This window comes from Cucumis melo, chromosome 8 (genome assembly GCF_025177605.1).
Source record: "Cucumis melo cultivar AY chromosome 8, USDA_Cmelo_AY_1.0, whole genome shotgun sequence".
Lineage (NCBI taxonomy): Eukaryota > Viridiplantae > Streptophyta > Magnoliopsida > Cucurbitales > Cucurbitaceae > Cucumis > Cucumis melo.
This window is the reverse complement of record NC_066864.1, coordinates 6,227,887-6,247,214: the sequence shown is the minus strand read 5'-3', so window position 1 is coordinate 6,247,214 and position 19,328 is coordinate 6,227,887. Positions and strand designations below refer to the sequence as shown.

At 35.6% G+C, this 19,328-nt stretch overlaps 4 protein-coding genes across 11 annotated transcripts; 3 read left to right on the top strand and 1 right to left on the bottom strand.

Annotated features, from left to right (window-relative positions):
- The first annotated feature begins 162 nt into the window (after positions 1–162).
- LOC103485150 (heavy metal-associated isoprenylated plant protein 27) lies at positions 163–1,016 on the top strand. The gene is made up of 2 exons (XM_008442628.3): positions 163–356; positions 483–1,016. The coding sequence occupies exons 1-2, from the start codon at positions 264–266 to the stop codon at positions 867–869; spliced, it is 480 nt and encodes a 159-aa protein (XP_008440850.1). The 5' UTR covers positions 163–263; the 3' UTR covers positions 870–1,016.
- A 1,325-nt stretch (positions 1,017–2,341) lies between these two features.
- On the top strand, positions 2,342–12,235 carry LOC103485149 (cell cycle checkpoint protein RAD17). 7 transcript variants are annotated; one of them, XR_007823172.1, is made up of 14 exons: positions 2,342–2,782; positions 3,205–3,262; positions 3,479–3,564; positions 3,635–3,682; positions 3,833–3,889; positions 5,474–5,576; positions 6,058–6,368; positions 6,459–6,807; positions 6,974–7,096; positions 7,198–7,396; positions 7,486–7,546; positions 7,927–8,225; positions 8,341–8,416; positions 9,023–12,235. XR_007823172.1 is itself a non-coding variant. In XM_051088938.1 (12 exons), exons 1-12 carry the CDS (start codon positions 2,582–2,584, stop codon positions 8,143–8,145), a joined length of 1,815 nt encoding a protein of 604 aa, XP_050944895.1. In that variant the 5' UTR covers positions 2,342–2,581; the 3' UTR covers positions 8,146–8,276. The 7 variants fall into 7 exon arrangements, 3 of the variants coding, with proteins under 3 accessions (XP_050944895.1, XP_050944896.1, XP_050944894.1); XR_007823169.1 differs by having other exon boundaries at positions 2,345–2,782; positions 7,924–8,225; XR_007823171.1 differs by having other exon boundaries at positions 2,345–2,782; positions 7,924–8,225; positions 8,294–8,398.
- On the bottom strand, positions 8,626–12,003 carry LOC103485147 (protein ALTERED PHOSPHATE STARVATION RESPONSE 1). Of its 2 annotated transcripts, none has more exons than XM_008442622.3 (4): positions 11,070–12,003; positions 10,769–10,956; positions 10,285–10,508; positions 8,626–9,879 (listed from the first exon to the last, which is right to left on the bottom strand). In XM_008442622.3, the coding sequence occupies exons 1-4, from the start codon at positions 11,749–11,751 to the stop codon at positions 9,099–9,101; spliced, it is 1,875 nt and encodes a 624-aa protein (XP_008440844.2). In that variant the 5' UTR covers positions 11,752–12,003; the 3' UTR covers positions 8,626–9,098. The 2 variants fall into 2 exon arrangements, with proteins under 2 accessions (XP_008440844.2, XP_050944893.1); XM_051088936.1 differs by having other exon boundaries at positions 10,769–10,978; positions 11,044–11,751.
- Positions 12,236–14,716: 2,481 nt separating the features above from the next.
- Positions 14,717–19,009, top strand: LOC103485146 (L-ascorbate peroxidase 5, peroxisomal). Its single transcript, XM_017043675.2, has 9 exons — positions 14,717–15,323; positions 16,152–16,276; positions 16,499–16,548; positions 17,057–17,122; positions 17,217–17,265; positions 17,756–17,838; positions 17,949–18,028; positions 18,134–18,245; positions 18,462–19,009. The coding sequence occupies exons 1-9, from the start codon at positions 15,211–15,213 to the stop codon at positions 18,669–18,671; spliced, it is 888 nt and encodes a 295-aa protein (XP_016899164.2). The 5' UTR covers positions 14,717–15,210; the 3' UTR covers positions 18,672–19,009.
- Positions 19,010–19,328: the final 319 nt, after the last annotated feature.

The following is a 19,328-nucleotide window of genomic DNA, read 5'->3' as shown; positions in this document are numbered from 1 at the left end:
AACTTTCGAACCAACAACCCCAACGTCGATCTATGGCTGGTGACAAGTCATTCTCTCACTTGTCCACGTTTATAGAACAAAATCCACGTGTCCATCTCAGTGAAGATGATGTGTTATCAGCTTATGCCCCCCGTAATCAATTACATATATTGGTTATTAGCTTATTTCCATTTTCCACAAAGATTGTAATTCTATCGTATACAGTACTCTTAATTACTTGAATTATTCTTTTTAATTTTCTTCGTGTTCATGTTCCCGCTGTAATGGGTTTCTTAGATCATTGCGCCGACGTTTGCAACTTCTCTCACGGTCATAGCCACGACAGTAAGAAGCTAAAAAGAAACCAGCAACTTCAGGTACCATTTTAACTAAACCTTAACAGCATATTGCTTGGTCGAAATTTCGTGCTGTGATCACAACTGAAAAATGTCAAATTTGTAGACTTAAACTAAATTCACTTTCACTGTATTATTGTGTTGAAGAGGGTGGAGATAAAAGTGAAGATGGACTGCGAGGGATGCGAAAAGAAGGTGAAGAAATCGGTGGAGGGAATGAAAGGCGTGACGGAGGTGGAGGTGGACCCCAAACGGAGCAAGCTCACGGTGGTGGGTTACGTGGATTCCAACAAGGTTCTGAACCGGGTCCGCCATCGGACAGGGAAGGCGGCCGAGCTCTGGCCTTATGTACCGTACGACGTCGTTGAACACCCATACGCGCCTGGAGCCTACGACAAGAAGGCGCCGCCTGGGTACGTGCGGAATGTGGCGGCCAACCCCGAGGTGGCGCCGCTGGCACGTGCCGGATCATTTGAGGTTAAATACACCACCGCCTTCAGCGATGAGAATCCCAATGCTTGCGTTCTAATGTAACACATAAATGTAACGTTGGTTGTGTTATGTAAATAAAATGTAATCCAAGGTCTTAACATGTTAAAAAAATCCATGTAAGATATTGCTTGGGAAGAAAATATTAGTTTATTGGTAATTGATAATTAAGAAATAGAGGTTCAATTTTCATTTTGCTACGAAGAAATTTCTTGTAAATAAGATATAATTGAACAATATTAATAGTTTGTACTTTGTGGAATTAAATGACTTAATTATAAGTTATAAGTTTCTCTACAAATCAGGACACTGTTGTTATATAATTATATATATCATAATTTTAATTGAATTACAGAATAAAATATCATCTAATGTTCAAATTATGTTAACATCTTAATATATTCCTTTGACGAACTCTAAACTTGCAAATCCAACGTATATTTGGCAATGCATATGGTAACAAACTTTGAGTTTACCTTTGAAATAAATTATTCGACTCAACAAACGTGAAAGTGAAAATACAGTTTATTAATCACTTACAATAGAATTTGGAAATGAAATTATTGTTCATGCTGGTGAATAGGTTTGTAGAAAAGTAGATTATAAATTGACATACATGTTTTTTAGGCTACGAATAAACTAAACTATAATTCATATCATAATAATTGATCAAATAAACCACTGTTTCCTAAAAGAAATGTATATACTTTTTGACTTTTGTAATACATTTATAAAATTTTAAAATTGTTGATAGGGTAAAAATTTTTAAAATAGTTATAAATACAAACAATATTTTAAAAAATTATAAATATAGTAAGCTTATGAGTGATAGAAGCTTATAAGTGGTAGATTTCTATTTTCGATAGATAGGTCTATTTTGTTTTCTCTAATATAATTAGAGATAGTTGAAAATATAGCAATTATATTCAAAATAATTAAGATGTAGCAACATTTAAAAAAATTGCAAATATAGTAAAATTTGTCAGAATTTATCAATAATAAGAGTCTATCACTGATAAACCACAAGAGTATCAACGATAGAACTCTATCACTAATAAATTTTGCTATATTTACAATTTTTTAAAAATATTACTACATACTTAATAATTATTTTAAAAATTGCTACCGATTGAAATTCTTGGGGAGTTGTACATTTGTGTATTGAGAAGACCATTTACTATTTCTTGAAGCTCGATCTCTCTCCGGATGAACCATATAGCCAAGAGAAACCATGAACCAGAATAGAAGAACTTGCTCCACCCATGAGTAAATATTTCATAGTAGCCTTATTAGACCGTACATCTTTCTTGGTATATCGAGATAATAGGCAGGAGCATGTTGGTGCTACGAAGATAGTTATTAAATCATTAGCACCGCATAAAAACATTCTTCCTAGCTGTTAATAAACCCAGTTGGGAGTAGGCCCAATAAACATTACGAAATGGGCTGGCCGACTTTAAGATTTCTCAGCCCAAGGCGTTGTCGTTGGCTTCTTGGCGACGCCACTCTCCGAATTTCCTCTACAAAAACTCCCCGCGTTCTTCTCAAACCCGCGAAATCCGCTCGGCAAATTCGTAAACCTGTGGCACGACCAACTAAACTTCCTCATTCTTTCACCTGAAGACGAAAATTTATATCGAGACGCACTCTGCTCCGTTTCAGAGAAGACCAATTCGTGAGTTCAAACTCGAAAATGGAGTTGATACTGCCTTGGCTACTCTGTAAGGTTCTTTAAATTTCTGATTCTTTCTCGGAGCATGACGAAGAAGGAGAACACTCCGGGTTTACTATCGTCGGATGAAGAATACTGCGGTGGTCGATCATCTAGTTCCAAACGCAGATATCGAAAGACGAAATCGCAATCACCATTACCTCGGAAGAGTACTCGCCAAGCGAAGAAGGCTCGACTCCTCGGTTCTCGGTCTTGCTTGCAGAAGGATTCCCGTAATGTCGACGAAGTATGTGTAAAGTTTCTTTTGTTGCTTATCCATGCTTTACGTTACTCTCTTGTCGCCGTCTTAGATTCCGGAGTGTGTATGAGCGCCCATGGACGAAAATGATTTTATCTGCTGTGTGGTTGTTCACTCGTTATGTAGAAAAACTTGCATTGGACCCGCATTTTTCGTCTTATTATCTCGAGCTCGGTTCTTATGTGAAACGAGATATTGATAGCGACGAGGGATTTTAATTTTTCCAACACTAAACTTCGCTTGTTCCATGTTATTAATTTTCCCGCTCCTTCTTGGCACTGTTTCTTCAACAACTGATGTCTCATATTAACCTTTTCTCCTTACCGCAAATACTCTTTTCCTAGGGTTTTTTTAATAGAGTTTTCTATTATTTGGTGTTATATTTATGATATGTTATTTTGGTAATGCAGTTCAACTCGTTCTGTGAAGATTTTGATCAAGTTTTTTCTACCTTCAAGGTATCTGCTGGTATGCCATTACCGTGTCACCGTAGCTTTTCTCACTCTTTCTGCAGATTTTTCATTTGCCTAAATCGATGTGAATTTTTGATGTTATAGATTTTCTAAGTGGACTGAATTACTTGGAATAATCTGAAATAGAACTTTCGAATTGCATGCTTTCAGTCAGAAGCTAGGACTTTAAATTAGGTTAGCTATGTTTAGTTTCTTGCTTGATGTGCATCAGGTTGTGGAAGCGTTTGCAGAAACGAATTATGGATTGATAAATATAGACCGCATTCATTGGAAGAGCTTGCTGTACAGAAAAAAAAGGTAATTTTGATTTGTCACCTTTTCCATTTCAAATGTATATTGACGTTTTTTTTCCTCTATGTGATGGTAGGTAGAAGAAGTTAAGGTATGGTTTGAAAACAGGTTGAGAACACCTAAGGTACTTATTTTATTTTGAAGGCTTTCAAATCACAGGTTCATTACTCTAATTTTTCTTTATCACCTTTATACATGCACGTTTTTTCACTCCTATCTGTACAGTTTGAATTCAATTAGTGGATGTCATGATACGATTTTGCTCGGTTTACAGGATACTAATGGAAGTAATGTTATTCTCATCACTGGTCCTGCTGGAGTTGGGAAATCTGTATGTGGCTGTGCCAATCTTTCATGGATTTGTACTCTTAATGTTTACAGCTTTCCTTTTGTATCGTACATACTAGATTTTGTTTCAAATTTAGTATTTTCATCTAACTGATATTCAATGTTGGCGTATGCGGATTTTGTCACCCAAACTCGTACTAAATAATAAACTGAATCACACACCAAGAACTAATCTTAGTGGCAAGTCTTAGTCGAACTCAGGGAGCACACCGTTTCGAAGTAATTTTCAACCCCAGGTAACCGCCGGGGGGGGGGGGGGGTGTTGAGTAGAAATTAGTTGCAAGAAAGTAAATAGCAAGTAAGAAAGTAAAACTTATGAAAATTCAATGACAAAAGAATCTAGCTTGGGATATAGCTATTTCTCCCTTATTCAAAAAATTCATTTATCGAACTATCATTGCTTAGCAATATGTAATATACACCTAACCAATTTAATTGGAATACTTAGTTAAATTGTCCTAAGGTTATAATTGTTCTAATTCAAGAGCATGCAATATTGAATTTACCTAAAAGCATTAAGTTCTCTTAGGTGGAATGCCTAATTTCCCAGCATTTAATTGACATTCAATAGGTTCAATCCTAGGTTAGTTACAATCAGTATGCATCAAGACGTATTTAAATACTAACCTAACATATTTCTTCTAACTAAATCCTATCTAGATCTCCTTGGTCAAAGATTCGGTGCAAAGCAAAAGTCAAAGATTTAGTGCAAAGCAAAAGTTATACATTCCCCGACGTCCAACATATAACAAAACATCAATAACATTCAGAATTGAAACAAAAGATTATAATGCATAAATTCAAGTTCTCATAAACTCAATAGGATAAAGGGAGAATCCAAGAAACCCAAGCTAAAACGAGTACCTTAGCCTCTCATTTATCCTCTCAGACACATGCCGGATGATGAGGAGATGTTAGGGACCAAAGACAACATAAAAGAATTCAAAAAACTGGGAGAAAAGTGGTAGAAAAAGGCTGGAAATCGAGATAGGTCGCGGCTGACAGCAAAAGAACATATTTATAAAAACGTAGCTGTGGTTATGTGATCTTGGCTAACTTTGAAACTGTTTTACCAAATGTATTATTAAATATGTGGGTAATCCAGTTCTTTGCGATGCTCTATCTATTATGTTGAGCTTGAAAATATTATTGAGATGCCATGAGAATGAAGTCAGTTCTTTGTTTATGGATAACCTATATGGACTCTGAGTTTTGGAGGTCAGGTATTTGATCAGCCTACGAATGCTGTTTGTGTCACTCTATTCAATACACATTATATATCTTTCGAGGACAAGTTTAATTGGCTATTATATGTCTATCTGTACACTATCACTTGCTTCTAACTTGAACTCTCTTAGTCTAAGTAAATTTAATATAATAGTGGTGTTGTGTTGTGGTGTGGCTGATGAGATTGCTGCCACATGTTGTTTTGATCAAATTTTCATGAGATGAAAGTAGTCAGTGCATGCATGGTCCTCATTCATAAGATTTCTTCTCACTATACTCTCAGAGTTTATGCCGTATGCTTTCTTTTAAATTTTTAGAGAGAGCTCTTCTTCTTTTGCAGGCAACTGTTCATGTAATAGCTTCTCATCTTAGAGCCAGATTATGTGAATGGGACACACCTACTCCTGTGATCTGGCAAGAACATCTGCATAACTTGACTGCAGGTATTCTAATGAATCAATATATCTTGGTTATGGAGTGGATCAAATACAATATCATGCTGGTCTAATATGCTCACAATTAATTGTTTGAAGATTGATGGCTTATCGTATTATGTCTTGGTGACTTAATGACGGATAGATAGCTCCTAGATAAAGAAAACCTCTCATGTTATCTTACTTTTTGACTATTAAGCCTTGTGAAGCTCTTAGATTCACTTGAAATGACTTGAAAACTTCCAGTCATTTTTATAGTCCTGAATCTGTATTGTCAAGATCTAATTAGTTTGTATACATGTGCTATAGTTAACTGAGCCAACACACAAAACACACCTTCACATGTATTTTACTCTGATGTGCTTTTGCAAGTTAAAGTTTTGGTATGTCAAGTGATAATGTGTCTTACGAAATTTTCTATTATTAACGAGATGCTATTGCCAACTAATTGTTGCAAAAGTATTTCTGGCGCTGACTTGTCTTCGATCAGGGATACAGTACACATCTAAACTTGACGAGTTTGAAAGTTTTATTGGGAGAATGAGGAAGTATGGAGTAATACCTTCATGCTTTCCTATAGACTCAAAACAACCGGTCATACTCTTGATAGATGATCTTCCTTTGACCAATGGGAAGGCTGCTCTTAGAAGACTGCAGAGCTGTTTGCATCTTTATGTGCAATCAACACAAGTTCCAACAGCCATTGTGATTACCGATTGTGCCAAAGCCGAAACAACAGATCTCACTGTCCAGTACTTGGAAGAGATTCAGCTCTGTCTGGAGAATGCTGGGGCTTGTAAGGTTACTTTCCTGATAAATTTCTTATCATGCTTTTGGGAGTAACCATGGTGCTGATTGACATTGGGTTATTTGTTTTTTAAACATTTTCAGGTTGCATTCAATCCAATAACAAATAACTCCATTAAAAAGACAATTTCTAAAATATGTTCTCATGAACGGTACAATCTGGCAGTTGAACAAATTGATGCAATAGCCAAATCAAGTGGTGGTGATGTGAGGCATGCAATCATGTCTTTACAATTATTTTGCCTGAAACCAAGCCAGATATGTTCATCATCATCCGGTGCTCCAGAATCTTTGAAAGATGAAGAGATGCCGCTTTCAGTGGTGGATGATCGATTCTCTTTTCAATTTGGCCGTGATGAGACTCTTTCTCTATTTCATGCCCTGGGAAAATTTTTGCACAACAAACGACAGAGTGTGAATGAATTGGTATTAGGTCTGTTTCATTGATGCATACTATCCTGAGGTGGAAGGGGTTGTAATTTGGAACTGACTTAAGAAAATAAATAAATAAATAAAGCAGTGTGAAGGTCTGGGTAGGAATTTATTCTTATGGTATGTCACGAAAGGTTTCTAAACTTAGTACCTTGCTTATGTTGCAGACAGTGAGTTTTCCGTTCAAGAAAGTCTATTAAGACGGCCACTTAATATGGATCCTCCAGAAAAGGTTCTCTGTCAAGCACATGGGCAAGCCAGGCCTATTGCTGATTTTCTACATGAAAATGGTACATTGCTATCACTAAAAAGAAATCTCTAGAAGTGAATCTCTTTTTACCTTTAAATAAGATTGCTTTTGTTCTCAACTTTCTCGCCCATTTCTTTGCAGTTCTTGACTTCATGAATGAGGAAGCTATAGATGATGCATGGGTTGTGGCTTCGTATTTAGGTGATGCTGACACACTCCTTTCTTCTTACGACGGAATGCTAGCCAGGCATAATGATGCAGAAAATATTCTACACTTGGCTGCTGCTTCAGTTGCAGTCCGTGGGGTGCTATTTGGCAATTCTCATCCGTTGTCTTCCAGGTGGTTCTTAGGAATTTAATTGTTAATTTAAAAAGCAACAATAATTACATATTTACAAATTCCAACTTTTCCGAGTCTCGAATACGCAGGTGGCATGCTATTCGTAGACCAAAGCTTTGGCAAATCGAGGGATCCTCATTGTCCAATAAGGTGGATTGACTTTAATCTTACTTTTACTATTAAACTTAGGTGCTGCATTTTTTTTAGTTTATTTGAGTGTATTTCCAATTCCACCGCATGGCCTATAGTAGGTGTAAGGGGATAAAAGAAACATTTTAAGGCTTGTATTTTAGATTTTTAGCTCTAGACTCGAGAGGAGCAACTGAAAAATGTTGCAGTGAGTTAGTGTTCTGAAAGTTTTAGCTAACCTCTCTCTTGGATTAAGTCATGATTATCCACTATGAAGGGGAAGGTGTTTTATACGGTACTTTAACCTAATATAGTAATAGCTAAGGATTTTTCTTAGTTCGATGCTACACAAGTAATGGTAGGCCATTTATTTTGTTTATTTCCCCTATGTTTTACAGAAGATGGTTAAACAAAGATTTATCACTTATGGTGGGATCAGTTTAGCTCATTTTTCAGTAGTTGCCACCGAATACATTCCTGCATTGAAGTGGCTGGGTAATAGTGTGTCCGAAGATCATGACAAGTTACGGGTATTAACCGAAGAAAATACAGGTTTTGATTTGGTGATTTCAGGAGACCGAGGAAGTCATACTTCTGATGAAGAAATTGAAGATTGGTAAATTAGATAGGCACCCCGTTTTGTAAGCAGTCCCAAGATGATTGGATATCTTTCTCCACACCATATGTGGTTTTGTAAAATGTAATGAACCTTCTTTTTTATTCAAATATTAATATGAAATTTAAGTACAAATTATGTCTTTGTTACAGAAATCCTGTTGCCTTGCCATTTAAGACGGTGTTAAATTTGACCCTAGGGAATTAGCTTCCAGCAGTTGTTTCCCAGAGGCATTATCCAAACTTCCGACTTATGACGTATGGTCGCATTGCATGGTACTCAATTTTGTTGAAAAATATGAGTTTCAGTTTTGATGAATATACACATGGAAAAGTTTCTATCTTCCTAGCTAACATACTCCATTCTGTATCTATATTAGAAATTTGTCTTCAAAAATATATAAATATTAATGGCAATAGATCTCACACAATAAATAGAGGGAGTATGAACTGGTAGTTCTAGAAAATTTCCATACTCTAGTAGGTCAGGAAATAGACTAAAAAGTATATGAATTGCGTGAAAATTTTGAGGGTCCGTACAAAGGGTCCTTTTCCTCTTGAATGCCACAGGAACCTCAATTGTGCTGTGGCTCATAGAGCAATAATATAACAATGAGACGATTGGTTAAGCAAATAAAACTACCGAAAATGTGATGAAATATCTATTTACAAGAACAACATGACTGACCATAAGGGTCTTGAAACTATGAACTCTACAAAACTCCAGGCCTGTATTACTTCCAAACCATTTCAGAGTAGCTGGCCCAGCAATTCCTACCCCATCATAAAAGCGAGCAAAATATCACTCTTTGCCATTATCCATATGAAATCTTCAATCAAACTAAATGAAGTTGTTGATGCCTTGCTTCTGCTTTTTTCCAGTAAACTCCCCCTTGTTGAATTCACATTTTATGCACGGGAATTGGTCGGAATAGCTTTCTCTCGAATCAGGTATTGTCTAAGGTAGTAATCTCTTTACCTCATGCTGGTCAGGGTTTTTAGTTTGATTATAAACTGCCTCGTATGCGTGCATACATACACTGGAAAACCCAACCATTGCCTGGAAAACATGGGGAAAACTCATTTGCAAGTTATTTATCGTCATTGACCTAGTCACACTGACTAAGTTTTCATGCTTTTGTTTTTCATCTTGAGCTTTTGTTCTCAAATTATCCACCTTGTTTTGCTTCTCCTGAACTGGGTCTCTTCCTCTTGTTGATGCCGAGCATTCTCGCATTGAATGTGAGACGTATTTGCTTTCTAGTGATCTTAGTTCGGTAGCTCTCTTGTCAAGCTCTTTCGAGGCAGAATCTGCCTTCTTCTTTTGCCTATATTCCTCAGCTTGTTGAACAACTATGGCATGAACTACGGTTAAGAAGCTCTTGATTCCTTCAGAAGCCACTTTGTCTGGAATCCTATCAACCGCGAGATTCCATTCCTCACACAGTGAGTAGATTCTAGAATCTTGGCCTGTTCTTAATAATGGGTTTCCACTTATCTGGAAAAGGCAAAGCCGTAGCCAGCCTGTAAGAGATTGGACATAATCCCGCTGAGCTTTCACCAGGTTGCAGAAAGAGGCATGCCATTGCTGGACTTCAAGCTCAAGCTGGAGAGTTGATTGGCGGTGAATCTCGGATGTCGGCTCGGCAGATGGTATGATGTTTAGATATTTAAGCTGTTCAACAATGTGTGTTTGGACCTGATGAGACTCGTACATACTTCTCCACATGCACATCAATCTGTAGAAACCAGGGCAGATCTTAGTGTCTAGAATAGTATACTTCTAAGTTAAGACAGCATTACTATTTACGTTCACGAAGGCATCCAGAATAAGCTTAGTATTTTTTCCATTTAGGCTTCCTGAAATACCAGAAGGTAGCCAAACTGTACAAGTGAAAAATGAAAACCCGCCTATAGAAAACTCGATCATTTCCCCATTAAATAATGAAATGGAAAATAATAGTTTTCTAAAATCCTCAGCCTATTTGAATTGTTTTGAGTTCTTCCATCAGTAAATGATGGAAGCACAGAAGCTATGGACTTCATAGCTTAAATTTCAAGCAAGCATCAGAATACAGTTCAATGATTTGTGATTTCTTATTTCTGTTGAGACTAAAACAGAAGTATGAAAGAGACTTACTAACCCTTTGACAAGCTCAAGAAGTTGTGGATAGAGCTCAATTTCTCTTAGCTTGATGATTTCAGCAGATGTAGTTTCAATGGCCTGAGAAGCAACCATCATTTGTGACTCCAGCTTTTCAACTTCTTTCTTAGTTTTCTCAGTCTTAACATAATCAGCCCTCTTCAACTCTAGCTTCCTCAATTGTTCCACCTTCTTCTCATGCTCTATCCTTGTGGCCTCGGCAGTCTAAAAAAGTCACTCAACGTAATTTCACCAACTTTAATACACAAAATTCCACAACCAAGTTCTTCAATGCTTTCAAATGCATTGAGAAATGCTAAAGTTTCATCTTTGTTTGGTTATGTTGGACCCCATTAAGTAAAAGAAAAAAAAAAGTAAAAAGAATCATTTCAAATTGAAGACTTTATTTAAAGTACCAAAATGTCATATTATTCCACCAATGTGACAAGAGATTTGATTGAAATATGCGAAAGTGAAAGCATTACCTTGACCTCTTGGTACAGTTTTTTCTCCCAAGCGTACAACTTCTCCACTGTTGAACAGTGGCTCCCGCTATTCCCACCATATCCATTCCCCATATTCGTTGCTATTATTTCTCCATTTAACTTACCAAATGCATCATTTGGTTTTGTGTTTGAACCCCACAAACTCCACCCATTATTGTAAACCTGCCCTGCTACCAACATGATATGAAACTCGTTAGGGTGCCTTATCATTTGAGGAATTTGAAGAGAAAACTATTATTTGATTGATTTTCTACTTCTTTGTGTGGTGTTATATTTTTACCTCCTTTTTTCTGAGAAGAAAAAGTGGGGACTTCCAAAAGCAAAGAGAGCTGAGCACCAGCATCAGCAGCTTTGAGAAAGTACTCATCAAGCTCCTTAATAATCTCTACCAGATCTTTAGTATTCCTCGACACTACCATAGCAAGCTCGGTGCTAGAAGTATCCTTTGAAAAACCACTCACCACTGACGGCGGCGGTGCTGAACTCGCCGCCCCTGTTACAGTGACCATAGCTTCCGATGCAATGGTGGTAGCTTCCCATTTTTCCTCAGTCACAGTGCGAGATGTCGACGGCACAAAAGGGTCCCAGAAATCCCAAGTGGATGATGGAGGCGGCGGTGGCGGCGGAGGTAGTGCCGGGGAGGCCGTGATCGATGTCCAGGTGTCGGAACTAGGACTCATGGGGATATGCGGAGGTGGAGGAGGCGGCGGCGTTCGTGGAGTTGGAGATGGGAGCACCGGCGGGAGGTGGTGGTGCTGGTGCGGCTGAGGGCGGCGAATGTAGGTCTCTGCATTGGAAAACTGTCGGAGAGCAGCGCCGGTACCGCGAAGAGAACGAATGTACAAGCTATGAGAAGCTGAAAAAGCTTGCCTTGCCTTAACCAACTGTTTCATGTACCTCTTTCTTGCTTTGCACCTTGAAACAGTTTCCTCTCTCTCTAATCTCGAGTAACAGCAACCCATAGCTTCTTCTACAGCTCCTTTGACCAAAATCTGAACCAGAAAAAGAAGTCTTTCAAGAACAGATAACAAAACTCCGGCGGGTTTTTGCCTCCGAGCTTCACATTCCGATGAAGGTGGCTAAAATGGGAGATCTTCCAATGGTGGTGGTGGAGGAGGGAACTGTAAAGGCTCGTGCTTAAAAAAAGCAACTCTCTTTCTTTTTCCTTGTTACTCGCTGGCAAAGCCGGTGCCTTTTTTCTCACTCTCGTAGACTCGGAATTGACCCATTTCAAACCTTCGAACTTTGGCTACTTCACATATATAAAAAAAAAAATAAACAAAATAAAAATAGTAAAATGGGTTGGGGGAGTTAAGGAGTATATACTTTGGTCAGGTTTAAAGATGCAGCACACAGAGAGACAATAGGAGCATCGGGCAGAGAGCCTGTAGTGTTTTTTAATAAAAAAATTATTGTTGTTATTATAGAAAAGACGAAACTGTCCTATCTGTTCCTATCAAATTACTGTAACGTAATACTTCTAATAATGGCTGTTTTAGTATAATCTCACCTCCAAAATAGTTGCTCCACGTGGCATTCCACTTTTACTTTTTGCTCTATTACCAAAGGGGTCATTGAGCTGTGTGTAGGGCATGACTGCACTGCCAGGTCATTTTTGCCCCAAGAATCTCATTATAAGTACACCGAATAAGATATTTTATTTATTTATTGCAAATTAAACCCAAGGTTTACTCACCCTTGATCAATTTAAGTATACTGAAGCATTTTCTTTTAATGGAGGTTTAGAGAAGCTATCTCAAAAGGAAACAACTACAAGTCACCAATAATTGTGTCTAAACTCAATTTTCAATTGCACCCAAAATAGCGAATTGGAAGATTTAAAAGAAAAATCATGAAACCTAGTAGCATACTGGATGGGTTGATGACTATAAACGTGAAGACAAACACAAAAATATTGGATTCAACTTAGTCTAACGTTGGGATTTTCTCAACTACATCCTTAATCTTGGTGAAATTGATCAAGCAGTTCAAGAAATAACAATACATATTCTTGTTGAAGAGAATTAGAGAACTAAATAAAAGAAATCAAACTAGATTTGATCAACTAGGGACAAAGGTCTGAAAGACATGATTTGTCATGAAATAATGAGAGTAACTAAAAATTTAAAAATTTTGGAATTTAAATTTCCATTCGTCTAATATTTTGCTTGTCACGGAATTTCTTGTCCTTTTTTTGATTTAAACGAGGATACGAAATGGGAAAAATTAGCTTTGAATTACCTTTTTATTTTATTTTATTTTATTTATCTTTGTAACTATTAAATATAATATACCACCAAACCACTTCGAGCTGATGTTCTTCTTCAGATTCCTTTTTGCTTGTGAATGGATGTTGGAAAGAGTGGGAGAACTGCATAGGAAACTCTTCTGACTGAAGAAGCATGCAGTTGACTCTTGTCAATGTCTATTAGCCATACAACTTAATTTAAATTACCTTTCCTTTAAGTCTTTCTTATTTGGAAATCTGGCTCTCTTTATTTTAAAGTTTTTCTTCACCACCTCTTTTGAAAATTAATTAAACTTTATATTACTTCCATGTTCCAATCGACATTTCTACTCATGTTTTGGAAAATCAAATTAGTTTTCAAAACTAAAAGGAAGAACTTTGATTATTATTTTTATTATTATTGCTAAAAACCATTCTAGTGATGATTGGTATGGTCGCATACCAAACTCATCGGTTTTGCAGAAGAAAAAAAAGATTGAACCAATTTCTAATAAATAACAAAACCAATGAATTAGTTTTATTTACTATTAGTATCATTTTGGTTCTTGTTATTTTAATTTCCTTTTTTTTTTCGATTTTTTTTATATTTATTTTTGTTTCGAGTTGATCTTTTTTATTTCTTTTATATTAAAATGGAGTGGTCAATTTTACTAATTTTTTTTGTTAAAGTGGAGTCTATTTCTTTTCCTATAAATTGAAACTTGCTTTTTTTTTTCTTTTTTTGCAAATTTTCTAAACAAAAAACATAGACACTCGATAATAATTGGTTTGTTTTTCTAAGAACAAAAATACATGCACTGTAGTAATTAGAAGATTAGAAGAGTTTATTTTCAAAAGTATTATACCATTGAATCTTTTAGATTTTGAATCGGTTTCTTTCCTTAAAAACTAATTCAAACACGTACATTTTTTTTTTTTTGTTTTCTTCTGATACAAAACAAGATATCCAAATTTATATACAAAAACCATTTATTCTTTGGTTTTTTTTTTCTTTTCTTGGTTTGAATTCTAATAGAGAGAAGTTTTACTTATTCAATTACATCCCAAGTTACAAAAGGAATATGACTTATTCAAATAGAGAGAAATACTAAAGAATGTTAATTTTGTTCAATCATTGCTTTATTCTGTCTCAAGTTCTCATCTATTTCTCCATCCAACAAAAGGAAAAAAAAAACCTTTGAATTTACCACATCCTACCAAAAGAAAAAAGCTTCTCATTAGTATCTATCAATAGGTAGAATTTAAACTTTTAAAGATCTTTCTAAGTCTACTTTACTAGCAACAATTTGTTTTTTTTTTATATATTTTCTTAACAAATTTTATTTATCGAAACTAAAATTCAACATATCATTTAGTAACTATTTTGCTTATTATTTTTCAAAATTAAGTTTTTTTACCAACTTTGTTTTACGTTCCACACGTTTCTTAATTATTCTTTTTTTACAAGAAAAGGAGACATTAGATTAAAAAAAAATGTCAAGTCAAAAAAATGCCTCAAATTGAAAAGAGAGTACTTAGCCAAACGAAGAAAAAAAAGAGAGACGAAATTTTAAAAATTACTTTCCATAGATAGTGGGATTTGTAGACTTAATTTTAAGAAAACGAAAGATGGAGACTCAAAAAATCACTATTCAATCTTCATAATTAAATTGGACATTTTAAATTTTAACTACAAAACCCGAATATGTTTTGGACGAAACTCTGTTCGGTTGACCTTATTGGCTCACACTCCGCCGGTGGCTGTCGGGTTCCGAATCGTTAATCCTCAGACGATATTCGGACGGACGAAACTTCTAAGCCCAACGCGCTTCAAACTCGCGTCTCAATTCCATGCAATAAAATCTGCCCATTTCAAAATTCCGTCTCTCAACGCATAACGTCTTTACGCGCGTTTTATTCACCCGGAAAATAGAGCGTGACTCCGAGTAATCGACGCAAAAAGTCCCATTTCTTTATTTAAAATATACATTTCTCTGCTCCGCCGCGAAGCAAAGAACCCAATGCTTTCCTTGGCGCTTTCGTATACTAAGAATCGCACCAAAAACTCCAATTCTCCCTCTTCGTTTCTTCTCAATTTAAACCCTAAATCTGAACTCCGTCGAACAATGCCATCAATTTCTGTTCAATTTTTTAGCAAAGAAAGTGAATTTTCTTCACTCTTATTAAGATTTCAATGGCGCCTCCCATAGTCGATGCTGTGTACCTGAAGGAAATCGAGAAGGCCCGTCGAGACCTTCGTGCTCTAATCTTCAAGGAGAAATGCGCTCCTATTATGCTCCGTCTAGCGTAAGTTCCTTGTTTTAAGTTCTATATTTGTGATTCTTTATAAATTTGCAGGGGAAAGTGAAATAAATTGAACACTGCTTCTGCTTGGGAAATTATTTGGCATTTTGTTTTTCCATCATTGCACAGTTGATTTGGTGTTTTAGTTGATGAGTTCAAAATCACTACGAGATGTCCATTTAGTCATCCAATAATATTTTGTTGATTTCCAAATACCTTTGATTCTTGAGCTTTTAGTGAGTGACAATGAGCTTTAGTCGGTAAAGTTTTAGTATTTGTAATTTTAACTTTGTAACAATTTAGTCCTTCAACTTTAATAATTGACTATCTAGTTGGTATACTTTTCAATTTGTAGTTTTCAATTTGTAATGATTTAGTCCTTAACATGTAAACTATCGTTAGATTTAATGAAATATTTTATGCATGTAGATTGATGCTTTGACCAAGGATTAGTTTTGTTTGTAAAATATACAAAATATGTCGTAGGCAACAAAAAACAACACTTAATTTTGATATGGTTTATTAGGGTAGGGTCAAAGTCGGCACAAATTTAAAAGTATAGAGATTACTTTGTTGCACGAAAAGTTTAAGAACTAAAATCTAACAAAATTTTGAAAGTACATGGATGAAATCATTACAAATTCAAGTTTAGAGATAAGTTGTTTCTAGCACAAAAGTTTGGGACAAAATGTTTTTAAACTAAATTTACACTTTTAACGCAATTTTCATACTATTAAATTTAATTTTTGATGATTAATAGCATGTACGATAAAAGTGATAATCATTAAAATCACTCTACTCATTTGTTGAAGAGGGATTTTTGTTGGGTAGGTGGCATGATGCTGGTACTTATGACGCTAAAACGAAAACCGGAGGTCCCAATGGCTCCATCAGGTTCATGAAAGAATTGAACCATACTGCAAACAAGGGACTCAAAATCGCAGTTGATTTCTGCGGTGAGTTCTTTTATTTATTTATTTATTTATTTATTTTAATCTCTCTTTATTGTGAAATCTATCTATAGAGAAGAATTGACGTCTTTCTTCAAATGTTAGTTTCAGTGTAATGACAAAATTAATTAGTCTCTGTCCCAACTGATATGATTGTCTGGGGATTTGATTTGATTTGCTTTGGTAGACATTTTTACTTATTCTTCCTTATGTTGTGCCATTCAACAGAAACTGTGAAGGCCAGACATCCAAAAATCACATATGCAGATCTGTACCAGGTGATTTTCCTTTGGTTGGAGATTGCCCCTTTTGGACTATTTCTTTCTTCCAGTTTTACTTGTCTTTCATTGACATAATTTATGCTATTCTCCTTTCTTAAATTTAGAAATGGGAGGCAGATTCTTCTTCTTAATCACCATGGAACCCGAAAGGTTGAAGCTAATGGGTTACTTCAACACTTTCCTCATCCGTAGGTTTGAAAATTTTAGAAGACCCAAACAAACAAGAATAAATCAATATTAATTGAAAAAAGTGATATTATAGGGTTCAAGTACAGGATCTCTAACTTTGGTATATTGCTGAATCACGAATGAACTTAAAAGCTTAAGTTGATGCATTATGATAAATTAAATTGTATCAACACTTCCACAGATCTTCCACCTTCTATTTGTGCTCATCGCTTCAATCATTTGGAAAATACAAAATTTTCAAAGTTAAAAGAACCTAATAAAGTGAAGTTTCATCTATGAAGATGTGGCTCATTCTCCTTCAATTGTGAATTTCCAGCTCGCTGGAGTTGTTGCTGTGGAGATTACTGGCGGGCCATCCATTGACTTTGTCCCCGGAAGAAAGGTATATCTGATACACAAGAAAATTCCATTGATTGACGTTGACAATTGGTATTGCCGTTGAACAACTTCATTCTTCTTTTACATCAATGGATTAGGACGCAAATGCAGCTGTAGAAGAAGGCCGCCTTCCAGATGCTCACCAAGGTGACTTTTTGTTAAGACTGTAGATATACAATAGATATAAATAACTTCATTGGTAGTTTATTGATAACCCAACTCTTAAAATATTATTCTCTATTTTAGTCCTTAAATATTAAATATAACTATGAATAAACATCTTAGTAATTGCAATTTGTAAAACAACTATATTGGGGATGGCTAATTCTTCCATGTAATAGTTACTCACATCAGCATGTTTGGACATATATCGAAGTTACCTTATTTATGAATAGGTGTTTTTCTTCCTATAACTAAATGGTCCTTTTGAAACTATTAATTAAAGAAATGAGATACAAACCTTTAATAATGTTAGGTACTTAAACTTATTGCTTCACACATTCCGTCCCTTGCTAATTTTCAAGTTCACAAATGAAAAGGCGGTTTAAGATTTTGGAGTGTCTGTAATTTTTTTTTTTCTTCAAGGTTATAGCAGAAGCAAGCCATGATTGATTGGTCATTACATTCTTCACTGCAGGTGCTTCCCATTTAAGAGATGTATTTTGCAGGATGGGACTAACTGACAAGGATATTGTGGCATTATCTGGAGGACACACATTGGTACTTTCTCTTGCTTTTTGATTCTTTCAACTATGAAGAAATTGGATCTTCACCTTTGTCTTTATCTTTTTCTTTTCATTAATCATAGTTATGGTTTGCTAATTCTTCAGGGAAGAGCTCACAAGGACAGATCAGATTTTGAAGGCCCATGGACAAAGGACTTTCTGAAGTTTGATAACTCCTACTTTGTGTGAGAATGACAACGAAAAAAACATCTCCTCGCTTCATTATATGCATTCAATTTCCTTTTGCTTGTAGATAAAATAAGTTCTCACGCAAATGTAATTTTGTTCAGGGAATTGCTGAAAAATAACTCTCGATCTGGGGAACAACTGTTGAAGCTTCCTACAGACAAGGCCTTGGTCACAGATTCTCAGTTTTCCCAATATGTGAAGGCATACGCAAAGGTGAACTTCAGTTGCTATGCTTTTATCATTTAGGGCATGTACGAAAGTGATTTTTTCACGTTTAAAAAGTATGAAACCAAGCATTAAATTGATTTTAAATGATTAGATAGTATTCTTTAACGATTTTGAACATGACAAAAGTGATATTGATCATTGTAAAGTCACTTTGAAACTCTTCTTTTAACTTGGAGGATTTGATGCTTTTCTTTCCAATAGGATGAAGACATGTTTTTCGAGGATTATGCAGCATCTCACAAGAAACTGTCTGAGCTTGGCTTCACTAAACCTTCCACAGTTCTCGATGGCAGAGGCTCTGCATGGACAAACGGAATTGTGGTAGCTGCGATCATAGCAGTTGTGGGGATACTGTGTTACAAAAGAGGCATGTTACCTGAGGGGAATGCCTTTTTTCCAAATCTCTTCTGATTATAATAAAGGAAAGATATTCTTCCAACTATATATATATAGTTTTTTTCCAGTTCATTTTTAAGTGATGACAATTGGCAAGAGAAAAGAATGCTCAGAACATTGATTATATCCGAGTCGTGTTCGATTCTTTCGCATCGTTAATAAATTCTCGTGTGGTACCTCACAAAAAAGTACTTGGTTGATGAATCATTTTCTCGGATGATTGATTTAATCAGTTTTACTTTGTTTATTATGGGCATCCTTTGTGCGCATTTGATGATAAAAGGTGGAAAACTATATTAAAATTGTGGGAAATTATTTATATAAACTTATGGTGCCGTTCCACCAAACAAGTCCATTCATAATTTTTCACATAGCAATCATTTTTCGAATATTTTATATCATTTTCTATGTGTGGTGCATGCACATAATAAAGATGCATCTCAAGATGCACTCAAATATAAAAGGAGATGCACTCAAGTATGGTTCAAAATTGTGACGAAACCAAACACAACTTCCTAAAATAGAAGAATAAATATATATTATCAAATCAAATGAATCTTCGTCCATCTGTGTTTACATGCAAATTAAATTGTCTTTCATTTGTTAAGAAAAAAGGGTGAAAAAAAGACTTTTAAGTTCTTAATACCACCAGTGATTGACGAGGTAAACTAT